Source organism: Pseudonaja textilis, chromosome 1, assembly GCF_049901715.1.
Source record: "Pseudonaja textilis isolate UNSWEBS1 chromosome 1, rPseTex1.2, whole genome shotgun sequence".
Lineage (NCBI taxonomy): Eukaryota > Metazoa > Chordata > Lepidosauria > Squamata > Elapidae > Pseudonaja > Pseudonaja textilis.
Window position 1 is genome coordinate 11,618,189 of NC_141990.1, and position 24,407 is coordinate 11,642,595.

Consider the following 24,407-nt stretch of genomic DNA (forward strand, 5'->3'; position numbering starts at 1 on the left):
GTGCGCACCAACCCGTCGCTTGCACAAGTCAAGTGGCGCGCAGGCTCATGCGCCAGACAACTCATGTGGCCCAGTCATGTGACCATGGGGAGGGCCTGACTGTTGGAACTTTGAATCCGGACTGTAAATCCCCATGTTCGGGTTAATTGTAATTTGGACCAGTCACTAAGCAGTAGGTTGTAAGTCTAGGACTATTGCCTGCTCTTGCTTCCTCTACTTGGTGGTACAAACATGGTTGTACAGAATCCCTATGTGACCTGCCAGTTTTCATTTCGTGGCCCAAGTCCCACCCAAAACCCAATTGGGCCCAAATGTAGAGGTTACTTTAAAGATAAAAATAGGTGTCTTTGGTATTGAAGATGCGCAAGAAACCCATTCTCCTAAAATGCCTTGTTTTTTCTTTCTTTCACAAAGGTCACCGAAATCCTGCCCTCTTTGGGAGCACTGTCCTTTTGCTGAAGCCCTCATACCTCTGCCAATGAACAGCATTTGGGTGATATTAGCATCAGCATTATGATTCAAACCCAGGAGCAACAGAAATGATATTGGAATTTCCAAATTTGAATAGAAAAATGGTGCAGGATCCAATCTGGGTCGGTCACTGGGACCAGAGGTTTCAATCTTCCCAGCTTTCGGACTTGTGCTAAAACCTCTGGTCCCAGTGACTGATCCAGATTGGATCCTGCAACATTATCCTGTATATATCCATGCACATTTGCCTTCATTTATGAGAAAAATAGTAATCATCAGAAATGGCAAATTCTACTCACAGTGTGAATTTCATGTAAGGTCTCACAGACTGTCTCCCAAAATCAATGAGCAGTCATTTGTTCAAAGCACAGATGTTCACCCCAAAAAGAGGGGCAGACTGTCCCCAAAATAAGGCTCTGAGAGACCAGCATTAAAAAACAAAACATTTGGCATTTGACAAGGGGGCGGAGAAAAAAGTCAGATATTTAGCTACTTACTGATTGAGGTAGAAACCTCGGGTGGATGCGGTAATGCTGACATGTCGATCTTCTACCGTGATGACATACAGGTACATGAGATCTCCGTGCATCTTGCGATTGCCAGGTGGTGGATTCCAGCCACTCATAGTTAGGACTTTTAGGCACTGTAGAGGCTTGGGGGAAGAGGGGTTATGGGAAGAGATAAAGAGAGAAAATTTAAAGGTGAATAAGAGCCACAGATTTACAGTCCTCTTTAAAAAAAAAAAGGCACAATGCAAACAATTCAGATAATCAATCAATGGCTTTGTGGTTTCTGTCTCCTTTTGGTAGTTAACAACTCAAGGATTTGCATTCCAGTCACTTCTTCTGAATTAAAATGGTGAATTACAAAGCTCCCATTTAGTATATTACGCCTTACATGGGGAGAGTGGCAAGAATTCCTCTATTCCCAAATTATTTTTGTCTCCACTTGTCTTTCTGTTCTCAATCGTTTCCAAAGCCTCAAATTTTAGACCACTGTTTCTCAACACCACAGATTCCAACTCCCAAAATTCTTAATGCATCCACGTCTCTAATGTGGCCTTTGATATTATTTTGTGTTTTATCAGAGCACAATATTTTGAGATAGTTACTGGGTGGGTTTACTCATTTCCCTAAACCATGATTTGATTGGAATGAAGAGATTCTATCACATCATGTTGATATCATGTTAAACCAGAGTTTACAAACTACAAATTAAAGGTAGTCTTTGACTTACAACTTTGTTTAGTGACTGTTCCAAGTCACGATGGTACTAAAAAAAGTGACTTATGACTGGTCCTTACACCTATGATGTTTGTAGCATCGTGAGTCACGTGATCAAAATTTGGATGCTTAGCAACCAGATATATTTATGACAGCTGCAGTGTCTCAGGGTTATGTGATTGCCATTTGTGGCCTTCCCAATTGGCTTCCGACAAGCAAAGACAATTGTCAAGGCTCCAACAATATACCCCCATTCAAATCATAAGTCTCTAGCTGCATCTCTCAGAATAAAAAAAAATGATTAGGAGTGACCATGTTGGCGTTACCTGGGTGCAGCCGACTCTAAGACACATCATTCATTTCACCCTTGACCCTGGTCTTCTCCCTACCCTCTGTATCACATCCATAGCCAAGAGTCATCAATTATGCTCTCCAGTACTAATCTTGTGTGCCAACAGCTTCGGCTGCCTAGCAATTATCTGAAGCATTTAAGGAATGCCCTACTTTCCCCACTCCCTTTCTGGCAACTAAAAAGACCAAAGAAGTATTTTTTAGTTGACAACAATGAAGGAAGACAGATTTGCTTAATGACCAAGTGATCCACTTAACAACTGCAGTGATTCCCTTAACAATCGTGGGAAGAGAGATCATAAAATTGCATGTGACTCACTTATCATGTGCTTTGCTTAGCATTGGCAATTCTGGTCCCAAATATAGTCATAAATCAAGGATTATCTGTGTATTATATTTAGTGCAATGCAATAAACCACTGTCCTGCTTGACTGTGGTGCTGTATTTATGCTTCAAGAAGTCTTGGTGGCATCTTAGCAGAAAAATGGTTTAAATGTAAGAGAGAAGCAGTTCTGGACTTTGTTCCTTCTAGTGACCGACTGCAGAGGAATAATTAACAGCCTCTTTTATGGGAAGGCACTTGGATTCAGAAAATTGTTAATAATTGAAATACACTTGGGGTATTTTGTCCTGCAGTAAAATCCAGAGGTTTTTCCTAGGCTGGGAAGTGGGTAGAATCATAGAGGCAACCAGCAAAAGATGACGATTTGGGAGAAAGCGATTCCCACTAAAACTCCAAAAAGTGACCACTCCTCAAATCGATCTCCATTTCCAACATAGAAAGGTTCTAGGGTTGCAGAAAGAGATCTGAACTCGAAATGGCCATGATGCAAGCACAACTCTGCTCTTCATTCCTTGCAGCTGCTTCTCACTGAGGGGACCTTTTGCATTTGGAGCAGTTCGCACTCAGAACATTTCCCCTATCCATTAGAAGCCTTCTTCAAAAGGAGAACGGTCTTCTGCAGTCACGACATAAGCCTAAGATTGAAAATCAAGCTTGTCAGATGTTCCATCTTTTCTATCATGCCCTGCGGAGTAGAGAGCTGGCCTCTTGACAGAAAGGCACTTGAAGAGAGACTAGAAGCATTTGAAATGTGGACTTACAGGCAGCCGTTACGTATCAGCTGGGTTGACAAAAATCAGAAATGATGAGGTGATAAGCCGCCTGGGAAAACCAAGGGAAATCATCAAAATAATAAAAAAAGCGAAAGAATATTTCAGATGTGTCATGCGATACCCGGAAAAACACGGCATACTTCACTTAATCCTCCAGGGAAAGATTGAAGGCAAATGAGGTCCAGGCAGAAGAACATTATGGCTTCAAAAGCTAAGGGACTGGTTTGGACAAAACTCAGCAGCACTTTTTCGTGTGGCTGTTGATAAAAATAGGATCGGCAACACGATCGCTAACATCCGATGACGGATGTGGCACAAGAAGACGACAACGATGATCCTTTAGAAATTTCCTTCCTCTGCTACAGTGCCAGATTTCCAGAGCGAAGAAGCATGTGCTCTGGGAAGCCCTGGGGTATTCATGAAGCTTCTTCTGGCTGGGAGATCCTGGTGAGGGTCCAGCAGCCAGAATATGCTTTGTGTGCAGTGGCTCTTAGGTCAGTGCAAACCAGCTGCAAGCTGGACACAGAAAAATTCTCATCCAAGATCAAGATAAGCTGTTACGATTTGGCAGCCAATTGTGAACCGGTTGACGAATGACCTGCCTTGGTACAAGAAGTCCTTGCTTAACGATGGTAATCGGGGCTGGGAATTCTGTCATTAAGAGAGATGGCTGTAAAGCACGACGTCACGTGACCACGCCAACTTATAACAGCACTCCTAGCTGTTTAAGATGCTGTTTTTGGACAGATCCTTTGAAGTTGCACCATCCCACAATCACATGGTCACAATCTGCAACCTCCTGTAGGCTTTCTTACTGACTTTGCTTGTTGGAAGCCAGCAGTGAAATGGTCTCAAAGGACCATCGCACGACTATGGGATGCTGTAACCATTATAATCCAGAAATAATTGCCATTTGCCCAGATCATAGATCATGATTGTGGAGCTGCTGCGATGGTCGCAACTATGAGGACTGGTCATAAGTCTCACTTATTCAGTGCCTTTATAACTGAACAGTCACCAAAGGAGTGTAGTGGCAATGTGGAAAACCGTTGTTATTTCGAGGAGTTTAGTGACATATTTTGGTTTCTCCTTCAAATTAAAAGCCTAGACATTTAGAGCTCATTCTGAGCTAACTTGCTTTTTAAAAATTCTTGTTCATTGAATAAAGAAGGAGAAACCGTCACTGCAAAGCTATTCTTACTGTGGAAGTCTCAGACTTTCAACTCCCATCCAGAATCATGTGCCAGCCAGCCAAGCCCAGATCTTGTAGTCTTCTGACCATAACAGGGCCACAAGGTCATGGTGTCCGGTTTTGATAAAAAAAAACCTTGCGGTTGTTGTCTGTGGGGAGCTTCTGCACGGAACCTAACCCTGGATATTGTGGAAACTGGCCACCCTTGGAGTATCTGAGCCGCGGTGGCGCAGTGGTTAAAATGCAGTACAGCAGGCCACTTCTGCTGTTTGTTGGCTGCCTGCAATTTGGCAGTTCAAATCTCACCGAGGTGAGTAAAATGAAGCCCCAGAAAAGCACTGTAAAGCGGAATATAAGTCTAAGTGCTATTGCTATCTCCGCTGTCATTATTTAGGAGCTCCTGACAGCTTGTAAGGGATCTGGATGTCAACTTTCATGGTATGTATGCTTTTTAGGTTATGTTTTTAAATTTGCTTGCTTGAGACAATAAGGCACTCTGTTAAAATCCCTTTATTGTCGCTGGATCCAAAAGAACAAATTGCCTGGGTACCCAATCACTGCCCTGACCCTTGGCAAAACAATGAGTGGTCACTAAACAAGGGCTACTACTACCTGCATAAAAATTGCTTCCTGTATTTTGAGAAGGAAAATAAACTTTGCATTTGGAGGCTGGGTTATTTGGATCCCTACTTCCATTTCAGTCTCTCTCTTTCTCTCTGTCCCTCCTTCCCTCTCCCGCTCCACCAGCAAAAAACGCCCCCCCCACAATACATATAAATAACATTACTGAATGGACCTGTTACCATTGGTAGTATTTCAATGTCCCCCCCACTTTTGGAATTTACATAGGAAATACCCACAAGGCAACTGACCAAGCAATGCCAGCCTCTTGGTTGGGCTTCCTTGGCATGGGATTCTAAAAGGTGGGCTTTTATTATCTGGGAGGAGGCAGGCGAGTGGAAAGGAGGCATTTTGAGCAAGTGCTGGAAGAGGTAATGAGCTTCCCCTTGGCAGATCTATGGATGCTACCTTCCAGTCTCGGTTCTGAGGCTGAAGAGGGCAGAGCGGCCTCTCTTTGCTCCCGGGTAAGATGTGCTCAGGAGGGGTGCAGTCGATCTGCTCCAATTCTGTGCCCTTCTTCTTCCGCTTGCCGCTCTCTAGAAGTAAAACACGAGGCGGGGGGGGAGGAGAGATTAAAAAAAAAAAGATATTAACCCCATCAGGGTAGACCCATTAGAAGAGAGGGCGAATGAATTAATCTCGTCCTCTGTGGTCCAGTTCACGTTTCCAAGAAGAGACCGGAAAGTTGGCCCTTCGAAAGAAAATGGAGAAAACCTTCATTCTCTGATATAGTCCTCAACTTATGAATGGTCGCTTAATGATTGTTGGAAACTAGGACAGACCCTCCCCACCACCCGCCCAATAGCTACTTATCACCAGTTGTAGCACCACTGCAATCGCATGAACAAAATTCAGGCAAATGCACCCTTCGCTGCCAACCCCGGGGAAACTGCAGCACCCCAACCTCTCCCCCGCCCCCCACCCCACCCCGCTAGGTCCCTGCAAGGAGGTCAGGGAGCAAATGCCTCAGTGCTTTGGTATCTCCGCCAGCAGTTTTAGACATGCACTTTAGTCCCTTCATAAGCGGTGCTTTGCATAGTCCCGGAATCCACCCCTCCGTGAAAGAGGTCTCTGTATGGGGACTAGGTTTTTTTGCTCCCTGCATCCCAAATCTGAAAGTTGGATGGATTAAAAGGGGGGAAAAAACGGGAGCAAGGCAGATGTTAGAGATGAGGTAGAAGTGCTGCAAGGACTGTTCCTGTTGAAAGGACTGTGTAGTACACTGATGATGTAGTATCCCACCCCCTCTGTTGAAAGAGGTCTCTGTTGACCACAGAGGGGAGGGATATGACATCATCAGTCTACAACACAGTCCTTTCAACAGTTCCAAGTCTCAACACCCATTTGCACTACTCAGGTGACCCTGAGGACAACAGACAAACCTCCCAGTGGCCTCAACGACGCTCTAAAAAGAACGCAAATGACCAGCTGTCTGCAAGGAATATAAATCCTTCCATTCCCCACCATCCAGCCAGATCTGAAGATGCTTCTTGGATGAGAAGCGTAACATCTTCAAAGAAAAACTAGAAAGTCCAGTTGCCTCTTGAAAATGGGTGAACTTTCGTAGTTATTTCCCTTGAAAATGTTTCACTTCTCATCCAAGAAGATCATTCAGTTCTAACTTAGAACTGGGACAACTACGACCTAAATGTTTGAGAAGCTCCAGAGACTAAGCAAGACATTTCCCACCCACTGCACAAGCACTCGTATTTCTCAATACCTCCAAGGTCCCCATCAGTGAAGACGCTGAGGAATGACAGCGAGTTGCAGTCAACACCATTGAAGGCATCTGACGGATCGAGGCTCTTGAGGAGATCCCGGATGTGTCGGACGTGTATCCGAGCTTCTCGAACTGTATATGGCTCTGGGAAAGTTTCAAGTATGTACAGAAAGTAAAAAAACAAAACAAAACCCTCATTACAGAGAAATGTCAGCTTATGGACTGTTTGCTTAGCCACCATTTGAAGTTATGAAGGAACCCCAAAAGGTACTTACTTATTTTCAAAAATCTGATGGCCAACCCAGGCATGAACATGTGACTGCATTTTGGGCACTTGGCCCAATTTGCAGAGTCCCATTGTCATGTGACAATTTATGATGTTTTGGGCAAAAATGTCCCAAAATGAAAAACGGATTCACTTAACGACCCTGACAACTGCTACCCACTTGCCTTCAATCGAGGACCTCTATAATGCACGAGTCAAAAAGAGGGCTGTGAAAATATATTCCTCAGACAGGAAGTCTAGTCCTGCCAAGTATGTAATAGGGGTTAACGGAGAGGCAGTTTCTGTAAGCAACACTAGAATGTTTCCTTCCTGCCTTCCTTACAGGATTAGGCCAGAAATTTCTTCTAACAACCGGTTCTCCGAACTGCTTAGAATGTTAACAACCGGTTATAGCGAATAGGTGCGAACTGGTAGAATCCCACCCCTGCTTGTATGTCAGTTCTTACCTTCAACTACCTTTAATACTGAATCTTCTTGTAAGCCTTCAATGGTCTTCAATTCAGCAAAGTTATCGAGAACATTGCCATCTAACTGCAGAGAGAAACACGTTCGGTGACAGGTATCCTCGCGGTCCATCAAAACTTGGTGGATCTCCTGAACCATCTCTTGGGGAGACACCTTGCAGAGCAGGGAACAGAGGAGAGAAGAGAGAATCACAACTGTCCTCAAGTTTTCCTTTAGGATTTCTACAGGGCATGTGAAGAGGGTTTTCAAAATATACAATTCATGCATTTAAAGTAAAACGCGTATTGAAGTCAGATCTACTCTACAAAAATGAGGGATAAAACGAAGTTTTTAAAAAGTGCAGTGGAAAGCAATTCACTAAACCAGTGTTTCTCAATCACAGCAATTTTTGGATATATGAACTTCAGTCCAAAATTCCTCAGCCATGTGACTGAATAATAAAACTTCTTGGAGAAAAGGAGGAATATTAAAATAAAACACTTTCTTTGAAAGCAACTGTCAAAGGCTAAGGAATGATCATGTTAATTCAGAAAGCAGAAACAGGAAGAGATATGGTCTTCATCTCAAATCCTGCAGAAGAGCCAGAATCCTAAATGCACAAAGAGGAATACAATTCCTTCTAGAAATGGAAGATCCCATTTTTGAATCTGGAAAATATAGTGGAGAAGGATACATAAAGTGGCTTGATTTGGCTCTTCTGGATATTCAACTACTGGTCTAGCTTGGATCACACATTTTGCTACATCAGGAGTTGGAAACAGGTTGGCCACAATAGGCCTAGATATTATCCACTGGCCATAATGGCAAAAATAAACAGTCAAAGCTGTGCTTACGGGAGACCTTGAAATAGTTTGCCCACCCAAAATACTTAAAACTCTGCCAAGTTACACAATGGCTTTAAATGTGTCTGGCTTTCCTAAGTTATATTTTCTTTAGCTTTTGCCTATAATGTTACAGAGACTTGGCTGTTATGGTTTTATAGCTTCATATGTTGATGGACATAGCCTACTGTGGCTAGTTAAACAAACCATGATTTAGCACAACGTATGAACAAGTTCTCTCACAGAATGGGTTTTGTGGGAGTGTTTGGGAGTCTTTTAGTCAGTGTTAACTTCTGACAACTGCCTGGACTTGTCCCTGCAGCTTTCTTGGCAACATGTCAGAATTGGTTTTCACTGCCTGCTTCCTAGGACTGAGAAAGAGTGACGTTCCCCAGTAGGCCAGGACTAGAAGTCAGAGTCTCCTGGTTTCTAGCCTGCTTGCCTTAACCACTATACCAAACTGGCTCTCTTTCAGAATAGTCTACACTTGTGTTTTTCAACCTTGGCAACTTTTAGGATGTATGGACTCCAACTCCCAGAATTCCCCAGCCAGCACATCTTTGAGTGCCTCAATCTATTCTCTGAAGTCTACCCTATAGTATAGAAAACCCTCAACATGTCACTCCATCCAAATGCAGCTTTTCTTGTTTTTCTAACAAAAATGCATTCAATCAGTTCCGACACTGCTCTAGAAGAATTTAACCCGGGGGAGAATTATTTACTTTCTTGCTCACTTGTTTGAACTTTGGCCAAACTGCAGAAGATTGTGTAAACAGAACTGCCAAAGAAGCCAAGATCTGCAGAAGCCTAAACTTTTCAGATTGTCTCCAGTCCTTAAAAGAGGAAAGAGATGAAAGCAAAGTGTGGATTTGGCATGATTACAGTTACCCCAGAGAGGGCTTGTGTATTTTCATACATTTTCTTTGAAGAACACCTGAAAAAATTAAATAGAAGCCTCTAAATAGAACTGAAGAAGTTTATTGAAGGAGAAGCAAAAGGTTTTCAAAAGGAAAAAAAAAACCACAAGAAAGTCCAGTTGCCTTTTGGTAAAAGCGCTTTTGGCACAACCAGGATGATTAAGAATCTCCATAGATAACTAAAGCTTCATTTATTCTCTAATTACTCCACATGGAACAGGAAGCAGCCGTGCAACAAATTGACCACACCTAGAGTACTGCATCCAGCTTTGATCACCACATTATAAAAAAGATGTCGAGACTCTCGAAAAAGTACAGAGAAGAGCAACCAAGATGATTAGGGGATTGCAGACTAAAACATATGAAGAACGGTTACGTCTAGTGAAGGACCAGGGGAGACGTGATAGCAGTCTTCCAATATTTGAGGGGCTTCCACAGAGAAGAAGAGGTCAACCTATTTTCCAAAGCACCCGAAGGTCAGACAAGGAATAATGGATGGATTTGGGGACTTGCAGAGAAAGTTAGATCAAACGGCTTTGTAGAAATACTCACTTGTAGGGGAAAGGGTTCTACTGCTGGCACATGGACTTTAACTGTGAAACCAGTGTCCTGGATGACAATGACCTCTTGGTCGTCTGTATGGTTTGGATCTTCATGGTCATTTTGCCTGGTCTCCTCCTTGCCGTTCTCGTGCAAGCTGTCCCCGTTCATGAGAGCAATGGTGGAAGGGTGCACTTCTGGTCATGAGAAAGAAGGAAAAGATGGTTTATAACTACAGTATCTGGAGCTCTTGAATAACATGGGTGCTAATCGCCCATAGCAATGAACTTTACACAAGGGGTGGGCAACTATGTCATCTTTACAGCCTGTGGACTTCAACTCCCAGAATTCCTGACTCAGCCCTGCTGGCTCAGGAATTCTGAGAGTTAAAGTCTACAGGTTATAAACTTGACAGAGTTGCCCATCCTTGCTTTAGACCATGCAGAAAGGAGGCCTTAAAACACTGGCCCTCAAACATTCTGATCTCACGACCCCTTTGTCAGGTGTGAAAGACCAGGTCCACAGGTGAAGGTCCAATTAAACCAGGGATGTCAAACTGTCATCCAGTGGACTGGATGCGTAAACACAGGCCGTGCCCACTCCAGCTCTGCAAAGGGGGGGGGGGGAGAAACGTAGTGATATGTCATGTGACATCGCGAGTTTGACACACGTGAATTAAACTGATTTATTGCTAAACAGCACAGGAATTTTCTCAACTAATGATTAGCATCTGTTGGAGTTAGCTAATGGTCCATGAGATTCAAGGGAGTTTAGATTTAGTCCATTTGTGGCTATGTAAGGATTCTAGACTGATTCCTCTTTTGACTCCACCCCTCCCCCACTTCCCCCCCCAGGTTCTGCCACTCCTTCTCCTACACCTTTTATGTTCTTAAAAATGCTTGAGCACCCCACAGAATTCTGGATTATGTGGACTACATCTATCAATATTTACTCTATTAGAAATTAAAACGGGATATTTTAAAATAATTTACTTCATGGACCCCATGAAAACTTCCGGGGACCTCTGAGACCACAGTTTCAGAATGGCCACCCTAAAAAAAATTGAGGAACCACAACTTTCTCTATTTTAATGTTACATTAACAGGTTTGATTTCAGAGAACATTTTCTTTGGTTCTGATAGCCTAATAATACAAACGGATGTTTTGGAATTGTTCTAGTCCTGAGAATTATTACAATAATTTGTGATCTAAGTAATCTGGAGGTTTATCAGAAGGTTATGATCTGCCTTATGCCCTCTTCAAGAAAGCCTTTGGAGTGTGTAGGAAATGCATTTAAATCTATCCATTAAATTTATAATACACAATGAATCATCACTGCCAAATTTCTTACATCTCACCCGTTTTTCTCACCCCAACAAGTATGGCTCACCACAGGTGCAAATATCCGCAATCATTGATAGGATTGAACTGACCTGACTCAACTTGAATAATACCCACTCTATTATCCTGCCTCTCAGATCAGCATATGGGGCTCAGAAATTATTTGGGAACACAGGATGACTAATTGTGCCCTTTCATAAAGCGGCTCAGGATTTGAGATTCTTGCCTCTAGGTCAAAATGAGGTCATACTGGGGTGTAATTTGAGGAGGGAGGGAGGGAGGAAGGAAGGAAGGAAGGAAGGAAGGGGAGGAAAAGGAGGAAGAGAAGAAAGAGAAGGGAGATGGGAAGAGGAAGAGAAGGCGGCAAATCAATTTGCCTTCTGTAAGAGTGAGCATTAAGCTACCCAAATTTCTACTTTAAACAGAAGGCATTCAAAAACTGTTGACTTACAACAATTCGTTTAGTGACTGTTCAAAGTTACAACGTCACTGAAAAATGTGAGTTGTGATCATTGCAGCTTCCTAAATGGTTATGTGATCAAAATTCAGAGGCTTGGCAATTGGTTCATATTTATGATGGTCCCAGGGTCATGTGACTTTTGCAACCTCCTGAAAGGCAAGAAAAATGAGGAACCAGATTCACTTAAGAACTGGGGCAAGAAAGGTCATAAAATAGGGCAAAACTCAACAAGGGAGACATTAACCAACGTCTCGCTTAACAACAGAAATATTGGGCTCAATCGTGGTCGTAAGTCGAGGACCACCTGGAATAGGCCCAAAGTTAACATCTTTTGCTTTTTTGCTCTTGCGTGTGAATGCTTAGGAGAAATTGATTTATGAAACTGATCTTTCTTTTTTCTTCTTCTTAGCATTTTTCCTCGCCTAAATGACTCATACTTTTTTATTTATTTTTTCTGCCTGGGGAAACGTATTTCAGAGAAAGGAGGCAACATGGCAGTTAATGGAGGAAGAGAAGCAGAGCAAAGGCGGTACAGGAGAAAACAAATCACCTAATTCAGTTTGGCTTGAATCATCCTCTTTAATTAAAGCGCAACATGGGTGTAGACAAACTCCTGATGTAGCTTTAACCTCTTTCCTGTCAAGACGAATAGCAAGCCACCCAAAACCCGAACCCCGTCTGCCTCAAAGCAACCTCTGGGTGTAATGTGCGTGGGGGGTAGCAGACCTTCTTGCTTATTTTATTCTTTCAGTTGGGAAGAAACAAAAAATGTTCAAACTCAATCCGCTGCAGGTAGGGTTTCAACAGAGACCAGATGGCCATCCGTGCAGTAAGTAGTGGACTCTTGCCCCAGATGGAGGGTTGGTTTAGATTAGGGGTGTCAAACTTTATTTCATTGAGGGCCGCATCAGTATTTGACCTCAGGGGGCCAGGTGGGCATGGCCGGGGTGGTGTGATCAGGATGGGCATGGTCAGTTTGACATCACTCATGTTGGGGGCACCCGTGGTGGCCCGGGCGGGGCTGGGGGTAGGATCCTCCTGCAGCCCTCTGCCAATGAAAACGGAGCTTGGGAGTGCTCTCCCGAGGTCCGTTTTTGCTGTCAGAGGCACCACGGGCCGGTCCTTCACTATTTTCAGGGCGGCCTCACGGGCCAGATCTAAGTACCTGTCCACCACATCCAGCCCTCAGGCCTTGAATTTGACACCCTTGGTCTAGATCAGAGGTGAGGAGCAATGGCCCCTTTATGACTCGTGGACTTCAACTCCCAGAATTCCCGAGCCAGCATGGAAGCACTGAGGTGCTTCCAGAACTCATAAAAGGGTCATCGTTTCCCTGCTCCTGGTCTAGATGATCTTCACGGTTCCTTTCAACAGTTCCAGTCTATGACGTTGTAATCTTGTGGGGTTTTTTTAGGGCAATTCCAAATTCAATCTCTGTATAAGCCCCGTGACAGATGGCGTTGAACTACAGGCCACCTCTTGGCCTTACTTATCCTACGGAATCGTTTTAGGAAGGGGACTGAATTCCCTACAAGAAAGGAAGGATAAAAGATCAACCCAGCAGGGTTGCAACGGAAAGAATGCCATTTTAATCCTTGCCAAGGAAGGGGGGGGGAGGGTGGGGGAGGCAGCAACGCTGTTCTTGAGCCACACGTTGTGCATTCCAGAACATTCCTCTTTCAGATTCTGTGCCGGGAGCAGCAATTTGTGTGTGGTATGTGGTCTAAATTATAGTTCGAACTACGCACAGACTGCTAAACATTTCCTGCTCTTTCTTTGCTGTGGTATACAGGTAGTCCTCGACTTACGGACACAATTGAGCCTGAACTTTCTGTTGCTAAGTGAGACATTTGTTAAGTGAGTTTGGTCCCATTTTACGATCTTTACTGCCGCAGTGATTAAGTGAATCGTTGCAGTTGTTACCCGGCTTCCCCACTGACTTTGCTTGTCAGAAGGTCGCAAATGGTCATCACATGGACCCGGGACACTACCATCGTCATAAATATGAATCAATGGCCAAGCATTTTGCATTTTGATCATGTGACCATGGGGATGCTGCAATGGTCGTAAGTGTGAACAATGCTCATAAGTCACTTTTTTCAGTGCCATTGTTACTTCAAATGGTCACTAAATGAACTGTTATAAGTTGAGGACTACCTGTATTGCCTTCCTTCTTAGTCTGATCTATTTTAATCATACGTCCGGCTTCCAAGTTTTTTCACGCAGAAGACCAGAAAGGAATGAGAGGAAGATCAATGAACCTAATTTTGCATTTACACAATGTTGTCAATGGCCCATCTCCTTGAAGATATTCCCATCTGCTTCATTACCAAGATGTACTAATGTTGATAGTAATGGTAATGATGACGACGACGATGATAATGTTGACTTCTAGCAACTACCTACATCAGGGTTGGGGAACTGGCTGTTTTATGACTTGTTGACTTCAACTCCCAGAATTCCTCAATGCTAGCTTCAATGCTTCCATGTTGGCTCAGGAATTCTGGGAGTTGAAATCCGCAAGTCCTAAAGGGAACACAGTTCCCCACCTCTGATCTAGATAGTGCAGGGGTGTCAAACTCACGTTGTCGTCACGTGACTTTTCCTTCACTAAAACAGGGGTAGGCATGCCCACCGCATGACGCATCTGGCCTGCAGTCCACAGGTTTGACACCCTGGGATAGTGTCATCAAATTGGTGTTGACCTCTAGCGGCTACCTAGATCCGTGATGGCGAACCTATTACACGCGTGCCACAGGTGGCACACAGAGCTATTTGTGCCGGCACACGAGCTGCAGGCAAACTTACCTCACTGTGCACGCGCATGCCTCACAGCTGATTTTCAGCCGGTTTGAGGCCTTTTTCGGCCTTCCAAAGACTTGAGGAAGGCTTCTGCAAAGCTTTGCAGGTCGAAAACTAGCCCCATTTCATCACTTCCGGTATTTTAGGAAAAACAGGAAGTAATGAAACGGGCTAGTTTTTGGCCGGCAAAGCTTGCAGAAGCCTGCAGAAGCCTTCCTCAAGCCTTTGGGAGGCCGAAAAAGGCCTCAAACCAGCCGAAAATCAGCTGTGAGGTGCAGTGCAGGTAAAGGGGTGGCAGGGGTGGGTGGGTGGATTGTGTGCACATGCGTAGGGGTGTGAGGGGTGCGTATTGCCTTCTGGGTGCTAGCACGTGAGCGTGCAAGGACGCACACAATTTTTGGCATAGGAGCCCAAGAAGATTAGCCATCACTGACCTAGACAGATTTTCTCCATGATAACCTTTACCTAACCCCATTCTTCATATCTATCAATGGTGCACTCAACATTCATGTAACTAAATGCGCCTACCTTGCTGCTAGCTGTCCTCTTCTTCTTTTACTTTATAAAGGCCCAATTTGAATACTCTGCAAACTTTAAGAGCTGCCCTCCGGTGCCTGTTTATCTTCTTTTGGGCATCCCTGGAGGTGAGGATGTCTTCTACTCTTTGATGTAGTTTCCTAATGGGCTCCTAGTTTGTGCTGAAGGGGATGGTGGGAGTCAAACAGCAGGTATTGGTCTCTGGCTGTGCATCTGCACATTCTTGTGGTGTTTGCCAGTGGCGGTATGCTACCGGTTCGGCCAAGACCGAAAAGCACATGGGAGGGTGGGAGGGTCATTCCTATCTTTTCGTTTCTTCGTTCTCTCAGCTTGTTAGGGGAGTGCTTGTTAGGGTTGCGTGCACCTATCGAACTGGTAGCGACTAAGGTAGGATCCCACTACTGGTGTTTGCCCAACAAAACTAACTTTGGTGAGATTAGATGAACATGATGTGCTTGTGACCCCAATCCAAGAGAGTTTCACCAGAAATGGTTCTTAGGCAATTGAATGTTCAGAATGGTTCTTAGGCAGCTGACAGTTTAGTGCTGAGATGGCGAACCTATGGCACACATGCCGGAAGTTGCAAGCAGAGCCACTTCTGCTGGCATGTGCATGCGCAGAGATGCAAGTTTCCGGCATCCCATGGCCATGTGACTGCAATTTCAAGCTCTATTACAGTTGCAAATCAAGACCTACCTGTAGAATAAACCACGGCAGAAGCTCCACACGTTAGTGGCTTAATCCATGTGCAAAACAATACAGGTAGTCCCTGACTTACATTTGTTTAGTGGCTGTTCAAAGTTACATCAGCACTAAAAAAAGTGACTTAGGACCATTTTTCACACGTACAGCGTTACTGTGGTCATATAAATCAAAATTTGAGTTCTTGGCAACTGGTACAGGTATATGATGGTTCCAGAGTAATCCCCTTTTGTGACCATCTGACCAGCAAAGCCAATGGGGAAGCCCGATTCACATAGCAACCAGGTTCCTTACTTAACAACTGCAAGTGATTCATTTAACAACTGTGGCAAGAAAGGTCGTAAAATGGGGGAAAACTCACTTAACGAATGTCTCATTTAGCAACATACATTTTGGGCTCAATTGTACTCATAACTTGAGGACTACCTGTACTTTCAAAACACTATCAGTCAAGTGTCTATGGAGATTCTCAGTCATTTGGTCATGGTTGTCCCAACAATGCTTTTTTGATAAGAGGCAACTGGTTTTTCTGGTTTTTCTTTGAAGATCTTTCGCTTCTCCTCCAAGAAGCTTCTTCAGCTCTGACTGGATGGTTGGGGATGGAAAGATTTGTATCCCATTTATATTTAACAGATAACAGATAATCAGATTTGGAAGTGGCCTTGTAGATCATCTCGTCCAACCCCCCACCCAAGCAGGAGACCCTGCACCATTTCTGACAAATGGCAGTCCAATCTCTTCTTGAAAGTCTCAAGTGATGGTGCTCCCACAACTTCCGAGGGCAACTTCTGTTCCATGGGTTGATTGTTCTCCCTGTCAGAAAATTTCTCCTTATTTCTAGGGAGAATCTCTCCTTGTTCAGTTTCCATCCATTATTCCTTGTCTGGCCTACAGGCGCTTTAGACAATAGCTTGACCCCTTCCTCTCTGTGGCAGCCCCTCAAATATTGGAAGACCGCTATCATGTCTCCTCTAGTCCTTCTCTTCACTAGACTAGCCATGCCCAGTTCCTGCAACCATTCATCGTATGTTTTAGTCTCCAGTCCCCTGATCATCTTGGTTGCTCTTCTCTGTACTTTTTCTAGAGTCTCAACATCTTTTTAATAGTGTGGTGACCAAAGCTGGATGCAGTACTCTAGGTGTGGTCTTACTAAGGCTTTATAGTATTAATACCTCACTTGATCTTGATTTATATTCCATTCCTCACCACCCAATCAGAACTGAAGAAGCTTCTTGGATGAGAAGCCAAACGTCTTCAAAGAAAAACCAGAACGTCCAGTTGCCTCTTGGAAAAAAAAGCACTTTTGGGGATATCAATTGAGGAATTCTTAAAACTTTTTCAAACTGGAAACATCCTAATTCTCCAATCCTAAAGGAAACAATGTTAGGGGAACTAGATTATTTAGTAAGCTAAGCACACAGTGCTCTCCATTCAGCAACTGCTGGGCTGATCCTTCTTCTTTTTTGCAAGCAACAAAACTGGAAACCTTTGGCTAGCTTTCCATTCTTTGCTTTGCACAAAAACAGGTTTCTGCAAAGTATTTTGATTTGTTTTCTCCCATTATTCTGGGCAGCAAGAGAAACCAAAGCTGCATTTCAATTCAACCTAAATATTTGCAAGAGGAACTGTGGTGGCAGCTTCCAAGCTAGCTGTAAATAAAACCCAAGGCACAGGCTCAGAACTGACACAACAAAGGTTGTAGACTGAAGGGCTCCAACTCGGCTAAGTTTTTAAACAAGGAAACGGGAAGAATGAAGAAAGCCATGGTCAGTTAGGACATCATGTATTTATCTGTACCAAACAGACTAGATGAACAGAAAAGGCATTATAGGTAGTCCTTGACTTACAACCATTCATTTAGCAACCTCTCAAAGTTACAACAGCACTTATACTTGGTCCCTGCCTTTACATACAGCATCCCAATGGTCACGTGATCAAAATTCGGGCATTTGGCAACTGGCATGTACTTAGGAAGGTTGTAGGATCCCAGAGTCATGTGACCAGTCTTTTCCTGATCTTCCCAGCCTCCTTCCAACGGGCAAAATCAATTGGAAGAAGTTGGATTCGCTTAACAACTGCAGTGATTCACTTTAACAACGGTGGCAATAAAAGTTGTAAAACTGGGTGTGACAGATTTAATAACTGCCTCACCTAAGCGATATAAATTCTGCTCCCAGTCTGTGGTCATAAGTCGAGGAGTTAAGACAGAAAACAGGTTGGAGGCCTACTTCCCATAAAGTTCTACAGAGGAATTATTGAGTTTGTCATCTGCATCTCTAATAACTGTCTGGTTTGGTTCTGCAACCCAACAAGACAGACGCAGACTTCAGAGAGTAATTAGAACTGCAGAAAAAACAAATGCTACCAACCTGCCTTCAATCGAGGACCTGTATACTGCACGAGTCAAAAAGAGGGCTGTGAAAAGATTTACAGACCCCTCACATCCCGAACATAAACTTCTACCTCAAAACGATGCTATAGAGCACTGCACACCAGAACAACTAGACACAAGGAGAGTTTTACCCGAACACCATCACTCTGCTAAACAAATAATTCCCTCAACACTGTCCAACTATTTACAAAGTCTGCACTACGATTACTATTAACCTTCTCATCTCTCCTTATCACCCATCCCCTCCCACTTGTGACTGTACGACTGTAACCTTGTCGTTTGTATTCTATTTTTATTGACTGTTTCCTAGCATGATTTGATTACTTATTTTACCCTGTGACTATCATTAAGTGTTGTATCTTATGATTCTTGATGAATGTATCTTTTCTTTTTATGTTCACTGAGAACATCTGCACCAAGACAAATTCCTTGTGTGTCCAATCACACTTGGCCAATAAAGAATTCTGTTCTGTTCTGTTCTGTTCTGTTCTGTTCTATTCTATTCTAAAGGCAGAATAACTTTTTGCATCATATACAGGGCATCAGGTCCAGGATGCAATGTTTCTATTTGTAACCACAACATAATATACAGGTAGTCCTCAACTTATAACCATTTAGTGACTCTTCAAAGTTACAATGGCACTGAAAAAAATGATGCGACCATTTTTTTACACTTACAACGGTTGCAGCATCCCCCTGGTTATGTGATCAAAATCGGGACTCTTGGCAACTGACTCATATTTATGATGGTTGCAATATCCCGGGGTCATGTTATCCCCTTTGGAGACCTTCTGGCAAGCAAAGTCAATGGGGAAGCCAGATTCACTTAACAACTGTGTTACTAACTTAATAACCGCAGAGATTCACGTCACAACTGTGGCAAGAAAGGTCGTAAAATGGGGCAAAACTCACTTAACAACTGTCTTGCTTAGCAACAGAAATTTTGGGCTCAATTGTGGTCATAAGTGGAGAACTACCTGTATAGGCCATATAAATGCTTAATATTACATCTGTGTCTTTCCCTTTTATCTTTAATGATTTGCAGAGGAAAATGTGCAAGGTTTATGTATCCAGGCAGCAAGACAAGATATTGTACTTTGGATATGAAGACACAGATCAAGAAATGATTCGCCCATCACTTCTGTAACTGAGTCCATCCATCTTACTGATGGTGGCCTCTTCTCTTTGCTTCTACCTTTCCCAAAGTTAGAGCTTTCCTAAGATTTCTTGTGTTTTTGGGGAGCTGAACAATGGAGAGCCTTGCAAAGAAATTCAGTAATCGCATAAGTAGGTTCTTGGGGGTTTTTCAGAATCTTCCTGTTCTTTTTTTTTTTTTTTAATCAATATAAGTTAGCAATCGTCTGCTAATATTTTGAGAGTCAATTTGGAGAAGCAGGGAAGATGCTGGACTAAAAATCAAGAGACCAGGAACTCTAGTTTTCCTTTAGGGCCTTATGCTGCCTGGGGAATTCTGGGAGTCGAAGTCCACACATATTAAAGTTGCCATTTTTTGAAAGACCGGTCTAGCTTAAGCACAGTCTCACAACTTTTAAGAGGCACCAAAAGTAGCAGATGAAAATTAATATTAAGCATTTACGTGATTTTTTTGAGAGTAACAGTTTGAACGTTTTCTTTTCCCAATGCAGTGGCAAGATATTGAAAAAGCAATGGTTTTGGGCTCTCAAAATGCACTACTGAAAATGTTATTCCACGATTGTTGAGCACTGACTACATATAATCATGGATTTGATTATATGCTAAGGAAGATGCTTCATCTGAAGGAAAAGAAGAATCCACTGTGCTGTATTTATCTGAAGATTCCCACTTTCTAAAAATATATTTATTACTGATTAAAATATGTGAACATAACATTAATCAAACCAGGCAGATTCCAGACTGTAATTTGTGTTCGGTAAATACTTCCCTCAAACTATGCATGCATCCATTATACAGAAAGATTTTGGGTGTGGTACAATTACTGTTTTAATAGCTTATACCCTTAATTGTCTTCGAGGAAAGCTTTGCTTTAATTGGATATTTTCCTGAACTATCTTTCTTATCAAAGATCTCAACTTGGAACAAAAAATCCTTATGTATCATCTATGCAGTATATCACCTTAATTTATCACAAAGTACATATTATACCTTAATTCATCAAAAGTCTCAAGGAATTCAGCTCAGATTCTAATGTTCTTTAGGATATGGACAGTGTAGATTTAATGATAAACTTTTCAAAAACTTCCAATAAGGAATATTAAGAAACACAGCTTTGTCAGGACACGAAGCATTTCTTCCTCATTATTAATTTTATTTAGGGCATATATGTCCCTGCCATCAACCTCTGCTGAAAGGGATAATCAAGGAAATTTTAAAACCGGGGTTTGCTAGTCAGTTCTCACCCCACCCCAAGCATTTAACCTAGTTTCACCAGCAGATTTTGGCACCTTGTCTTAACCAACAAACCCAAACAAAGGGAGAAAAATGGATTGAAATATTTAAGGTGTTAATCGCGGAATAGATTTTGCCTGAGAATCTACCAATGCGACTTAATCAGCCTCCTGAGGCTGTTTAAATAATTAATGGGTATATCCCCTGCATTTTAATAGAAGCTGTGCATTTAACATTTCCTGTCTTCTCAGCCCAGCTCAATCCTCAGCCACTCAAAGCAGAAAAACCGGTATCACTGGTTTACCCCAGTTGATTGACAGCCATAATGCGGGGAGATGTGGGGTGGGTTGAATGAAAAAGCCATCCAGGCATGGATCTCTTTTTCTTGGCTGTTTTCCAGAACTGACATTGTACGTGCAGCATGGTAAATTAATTTTGCCTCGGGGAAAGCAGGTTATTCAGTTAATATTAAGTCATTTAAATGTATGTTTGGGGGGAGGGTCGTCATACTTATATCAAAAGGTGTTCCCTCTTTGCTCTCTCCCCAATATATGTGTGAAAGCCATCTAACAGGTACCCCTCAATTTATGACTGCAATTGGGAACAGAATTTCCGCTGCTAAGCAAGGCAGTTGGGAAGTGAATTGCATCTGATTTTACGATTGTTCTGCCGTGGTTGCTAAAATGAATCACTGCAGTTGTTCTGCGAATCATGAGACAGTTAGTAAATCCAGCTTCCCCCATTGACTTTGATAGTTGGAAGGTCGCAAAAGGCATAATCCCATGATCCAGGGATGCTATAACTGTCACAAACACGTGCCAGTTGCCCAGCACCTGAGTTTTGATCATGTGACCATGGGGATGCTGCAATGGTCATAAGTGCGAGGACCTATCATAAGTCACTATTTTTGGCTACTGTTCAGTATATTTTGAGCAGTTGCTAAATAAATGGTTGCAAATTGAGGATTACCTGTATTATTACCATGTTTCCCCCCTAGAAAGACCCAAAATAAGACTCCAAAATAAGCATTAGGGCTTATTTTCAGAGAAATATGTTATCAAGGTGATCAGCCCAGCTGGGTGACCCTCCCAGTGTGCACACAAAAGACGCAAAGCATGTGGGAGCTGATGCTGTCCGGCAACAACTGCAGCCTACTGGTCCCTTGGTCAATACACTCTGGGGCTGTGCAGCCCATGCCACGCAGGTGAGTTGATTACTTGTCCAAGCAGCAGACGGAGGCAGAGGCGGTGAGAGAGACATGCGCTTGGCATGGGTGGTGGGAAAGCCGAGAGTCGGTGGGCCAGAATGGGCAGGTGGCTGCAGGCTTGTCTTCATGTCTCTTGGCTTGCCTGCGGCCCACATAACACATCTGGATCGCCTGCCTTCCACCGCATGCCTCTACCTGCTGCTGGTGCCACTGCGCCAGATGAGTCTCCCATGGCCAGCTGTCTGCTCTGGCCCACTGACTCTTGGCTTTACCGTGGCCCATCCAGATCACATGCCTCCCCCCCGCGTCTGCCTCTGTCTGCTATTTGGACAGGTAATCAACTCACCTGTGCTGCGCAGGGTGCGGCAGCTGCCGAACACCATCCCCACCCTTGCTGCCTCTGGTGTTGGCCATGCCCCCGCTGATGACAACTTTAACTAGGGCTTATATTACAAGCGCACTAAAATCAGACTAGGGCTTATTTCCAGCGTAAGTCTTATTTTCGGGGAAATACAGTAGTATCTTTTCAGAAGACTTTAGATAACTAATGTATTGATGCTATTATGAATTCTGATATATTATGTATTGAGGGTTTAAGATTGTGAGGTAATTATGAGCTACCTTTGGAGGATTATAATACCCTGAACAATTGCAGTTAAACATTGCTTCATAGCCCTGCTTGCAAGTCAGGATAATCTAAATATGCTACACTCTGAATATCACTAGAGTGGAAAATATGACTTGTGAAAATTCCAAATCTGGCCTTTTTAGGCAGCAGCTCAAGTGCGCAATTTTTTTCAAAAGAAGATTCAGATGTTTTTGTGTTCAGTTTCTACAAATAATTAAAGCTCTGGGCCCAATCCATATCACCGTGAAGTCACTATTCCTCAAACTTGGCAACTTTACGATGTATAGAACTCAATTCCCAATACAGAATTAAATCATGCCAAACAGCAAATGGTACGGCAACCAGAATTTGTAAGAAGCTGCAATCATACAAAGGTTTATATCAGATTTGGCTGGTCTAAGCTGGAAATAAAACTAGTGTGAAATTTTCCAGCATTTTTCCAATGTTTTCAGTTGATGCTGGCTCAGAAATTGTGGGAGTTGAAGTCTGTACATCTTAAAATGGCTAAGTTTGACAAACACTGCTGTACTGCAACCAGATTCTGTCTACTATCTTGTTTATGATTTGTATTGAAACCTTAAAAAAAGAAGAGAGCAACTAATATTACTACTATAAACTAATATTTGTATTAAACTTACATGCTGTCCGTCTTGCTAGAGGTGACTTTAGGCAGCCTACAATCAATTTAAAAAACCAATATTTTTATACAACAATCAATAGTAAACTGGTTTAAAATTGACAAAGATGGGGACGAAGGGAGCATGGTGGAGGAAGAGAAATATAAATTAATATAAAGTAAGGGAGGAAAAAGAGAAAGAATGCAAAGACAAAGCAAAAAGTGCAGGAAAAGAGGGGGGAGTTAAGGAAAAACAAAAAAGAGAGAAAAACAAAACAAAACATGGCTTACAATATTCTTCACAGTGGTTATAAGTTCATTTCATCAAGAACTATTTGAGGTGAGGGGAGGTTGAAAGCCGGTATATAAACATTAATACAGGTAGTCCTCAACTTATAACAGTTCACTTAGTGCCCATTTAAAGTTACAACAGCACTGAAAAAAGTGACTTATGACCGTTTTTCACGCTTAACGACTGTCGCAGCATCCCTGTGGTCGTGTACTCAAAATTCAGACACTTGGGAACCGGCTCACATTTATGACCCTTATAGTGTCCTGGGGTCATGTGATCCCCCTTTGCAACCTTCTGACAAGTCAATGGGAAAACCAGATTCACTGAACAACCGTGTTACTAATTTAACAACTGTGGGGATTCATTTAATAACAACTAGGGCGAGAAAGGTTGCAAACTGGAGGAAAATTCACTTGGCAACAAAAAGTACCTTCAGGGTTTAATATGAGGAACCCCACATGACAGGTAGTCCAAAACAACAGTTCATTCAATGACTGCTCAAAGTTACAACGGCACTGAAAAAAGTGACCTATGAACATTTTTCACACTTACGACTGTTACAGCATCTCCATGATCAAGTAATCAAAATTAAGGTGTTTGGCAGGTGACTCGTATTTATGATGATATCAGCGTTCCGGAATCATGTCATCATTTTTTGCAACCTTCTGACAAGCACAGTCAATGGGTAAACTAGATTCACTTAACAACCATGTTACTAACTTAACAACTGCAGCGATTCTTTATTTTTTATTTATTTATTTATTTTATTTATTTTGATTTGTCAATTGTTTACAAGATAATAGGTATAAGTATACACATAGTTATGAATACATGAAATGGGTACATATAAGAAAAATAAAAGAAACAATAGGACAGGGACGGTAGGCACATTAGTGCGTTTATGCACGCCCCCTAATTCCCTTAGCAACTATGGCAAGAAAAGTCACAAAATGGAGCAAAACTCTCTTAACAATTGTCTTGCTTAGCAATGTAAGCTTTGGGCTCAATTGTGGTCGTAAGTCGAGAACTACCTGTATTTTAGGGTGCCTAAGTGGAACCGCCAACCACATGGCCTTTGACCAAATGTGAAGGCCCAGAGAGCTAAATTTTACAATCTTCAAGCTTACTCTCTCTCTCATAGCCATCCAATTCTGGATATGATACCGATCAGGGGTCTCCAACCTCAGCAAAGCTGGCTGAGGAATTCTGGGAGTTGAAGTCCACAAGTCTTAAAAGTTAGTTGCCAAGGTTGGAGGCCCCTGATACAGAGCGCAATCAAGGACAAATTTCCTAAGAGTGAGAACAATTCATCCATCGGA

General features: G+C 42.8%; 2 protein-coding genes across 3 annotated transcripts in view; both read right to left on the reverse strand.

The window, feature by feature from the left end:
* The window catches only part of CCDC92B (coiled-coil domain containing 92B), a 358,816-nt gene that overhangs the window by 244,193 nt on the left and 90,216 nt on the right, over window positions 1-24,407 (reverse strand). The window lies entirely within an intron of this gene.
* CLUH (CLUH binding protein of NUMT mRNA) overlaps window positions 1-24,407 on the reverse strand; it is a 90,356-nt gene that overhangs the window by 44,635 nt on the left and 21,314 nt on the right. For both annotated transcript variants that reach the window (XM_026710178.2, XM_087926139.1), the window contains exons 2-6: window positions 9,736-9,920; window positions 7,427-7,598; window positions 6,695-6,838; window positions 5,383-5,510; window positions 969-1,123 (exon numbers count right to left, since the gene is read on the reverse strand). In XM_026710178.2, coding sequence (XP_026565963.2) covers window positions 969-1,123; window positions 5,383-5,510; window positions 6,695-6,838; window positions 7,427-7,598; window positions 9,736-9,920 — 784 coding nt within the window. The remainder of the gene's footprint in view (window positions 1-968; window positions 1,124-5,382; window positions 5,511-6,694; window positions 6,839-7,426; window positions 7,599-9,735; window positions 9,921-24,407) is intronic.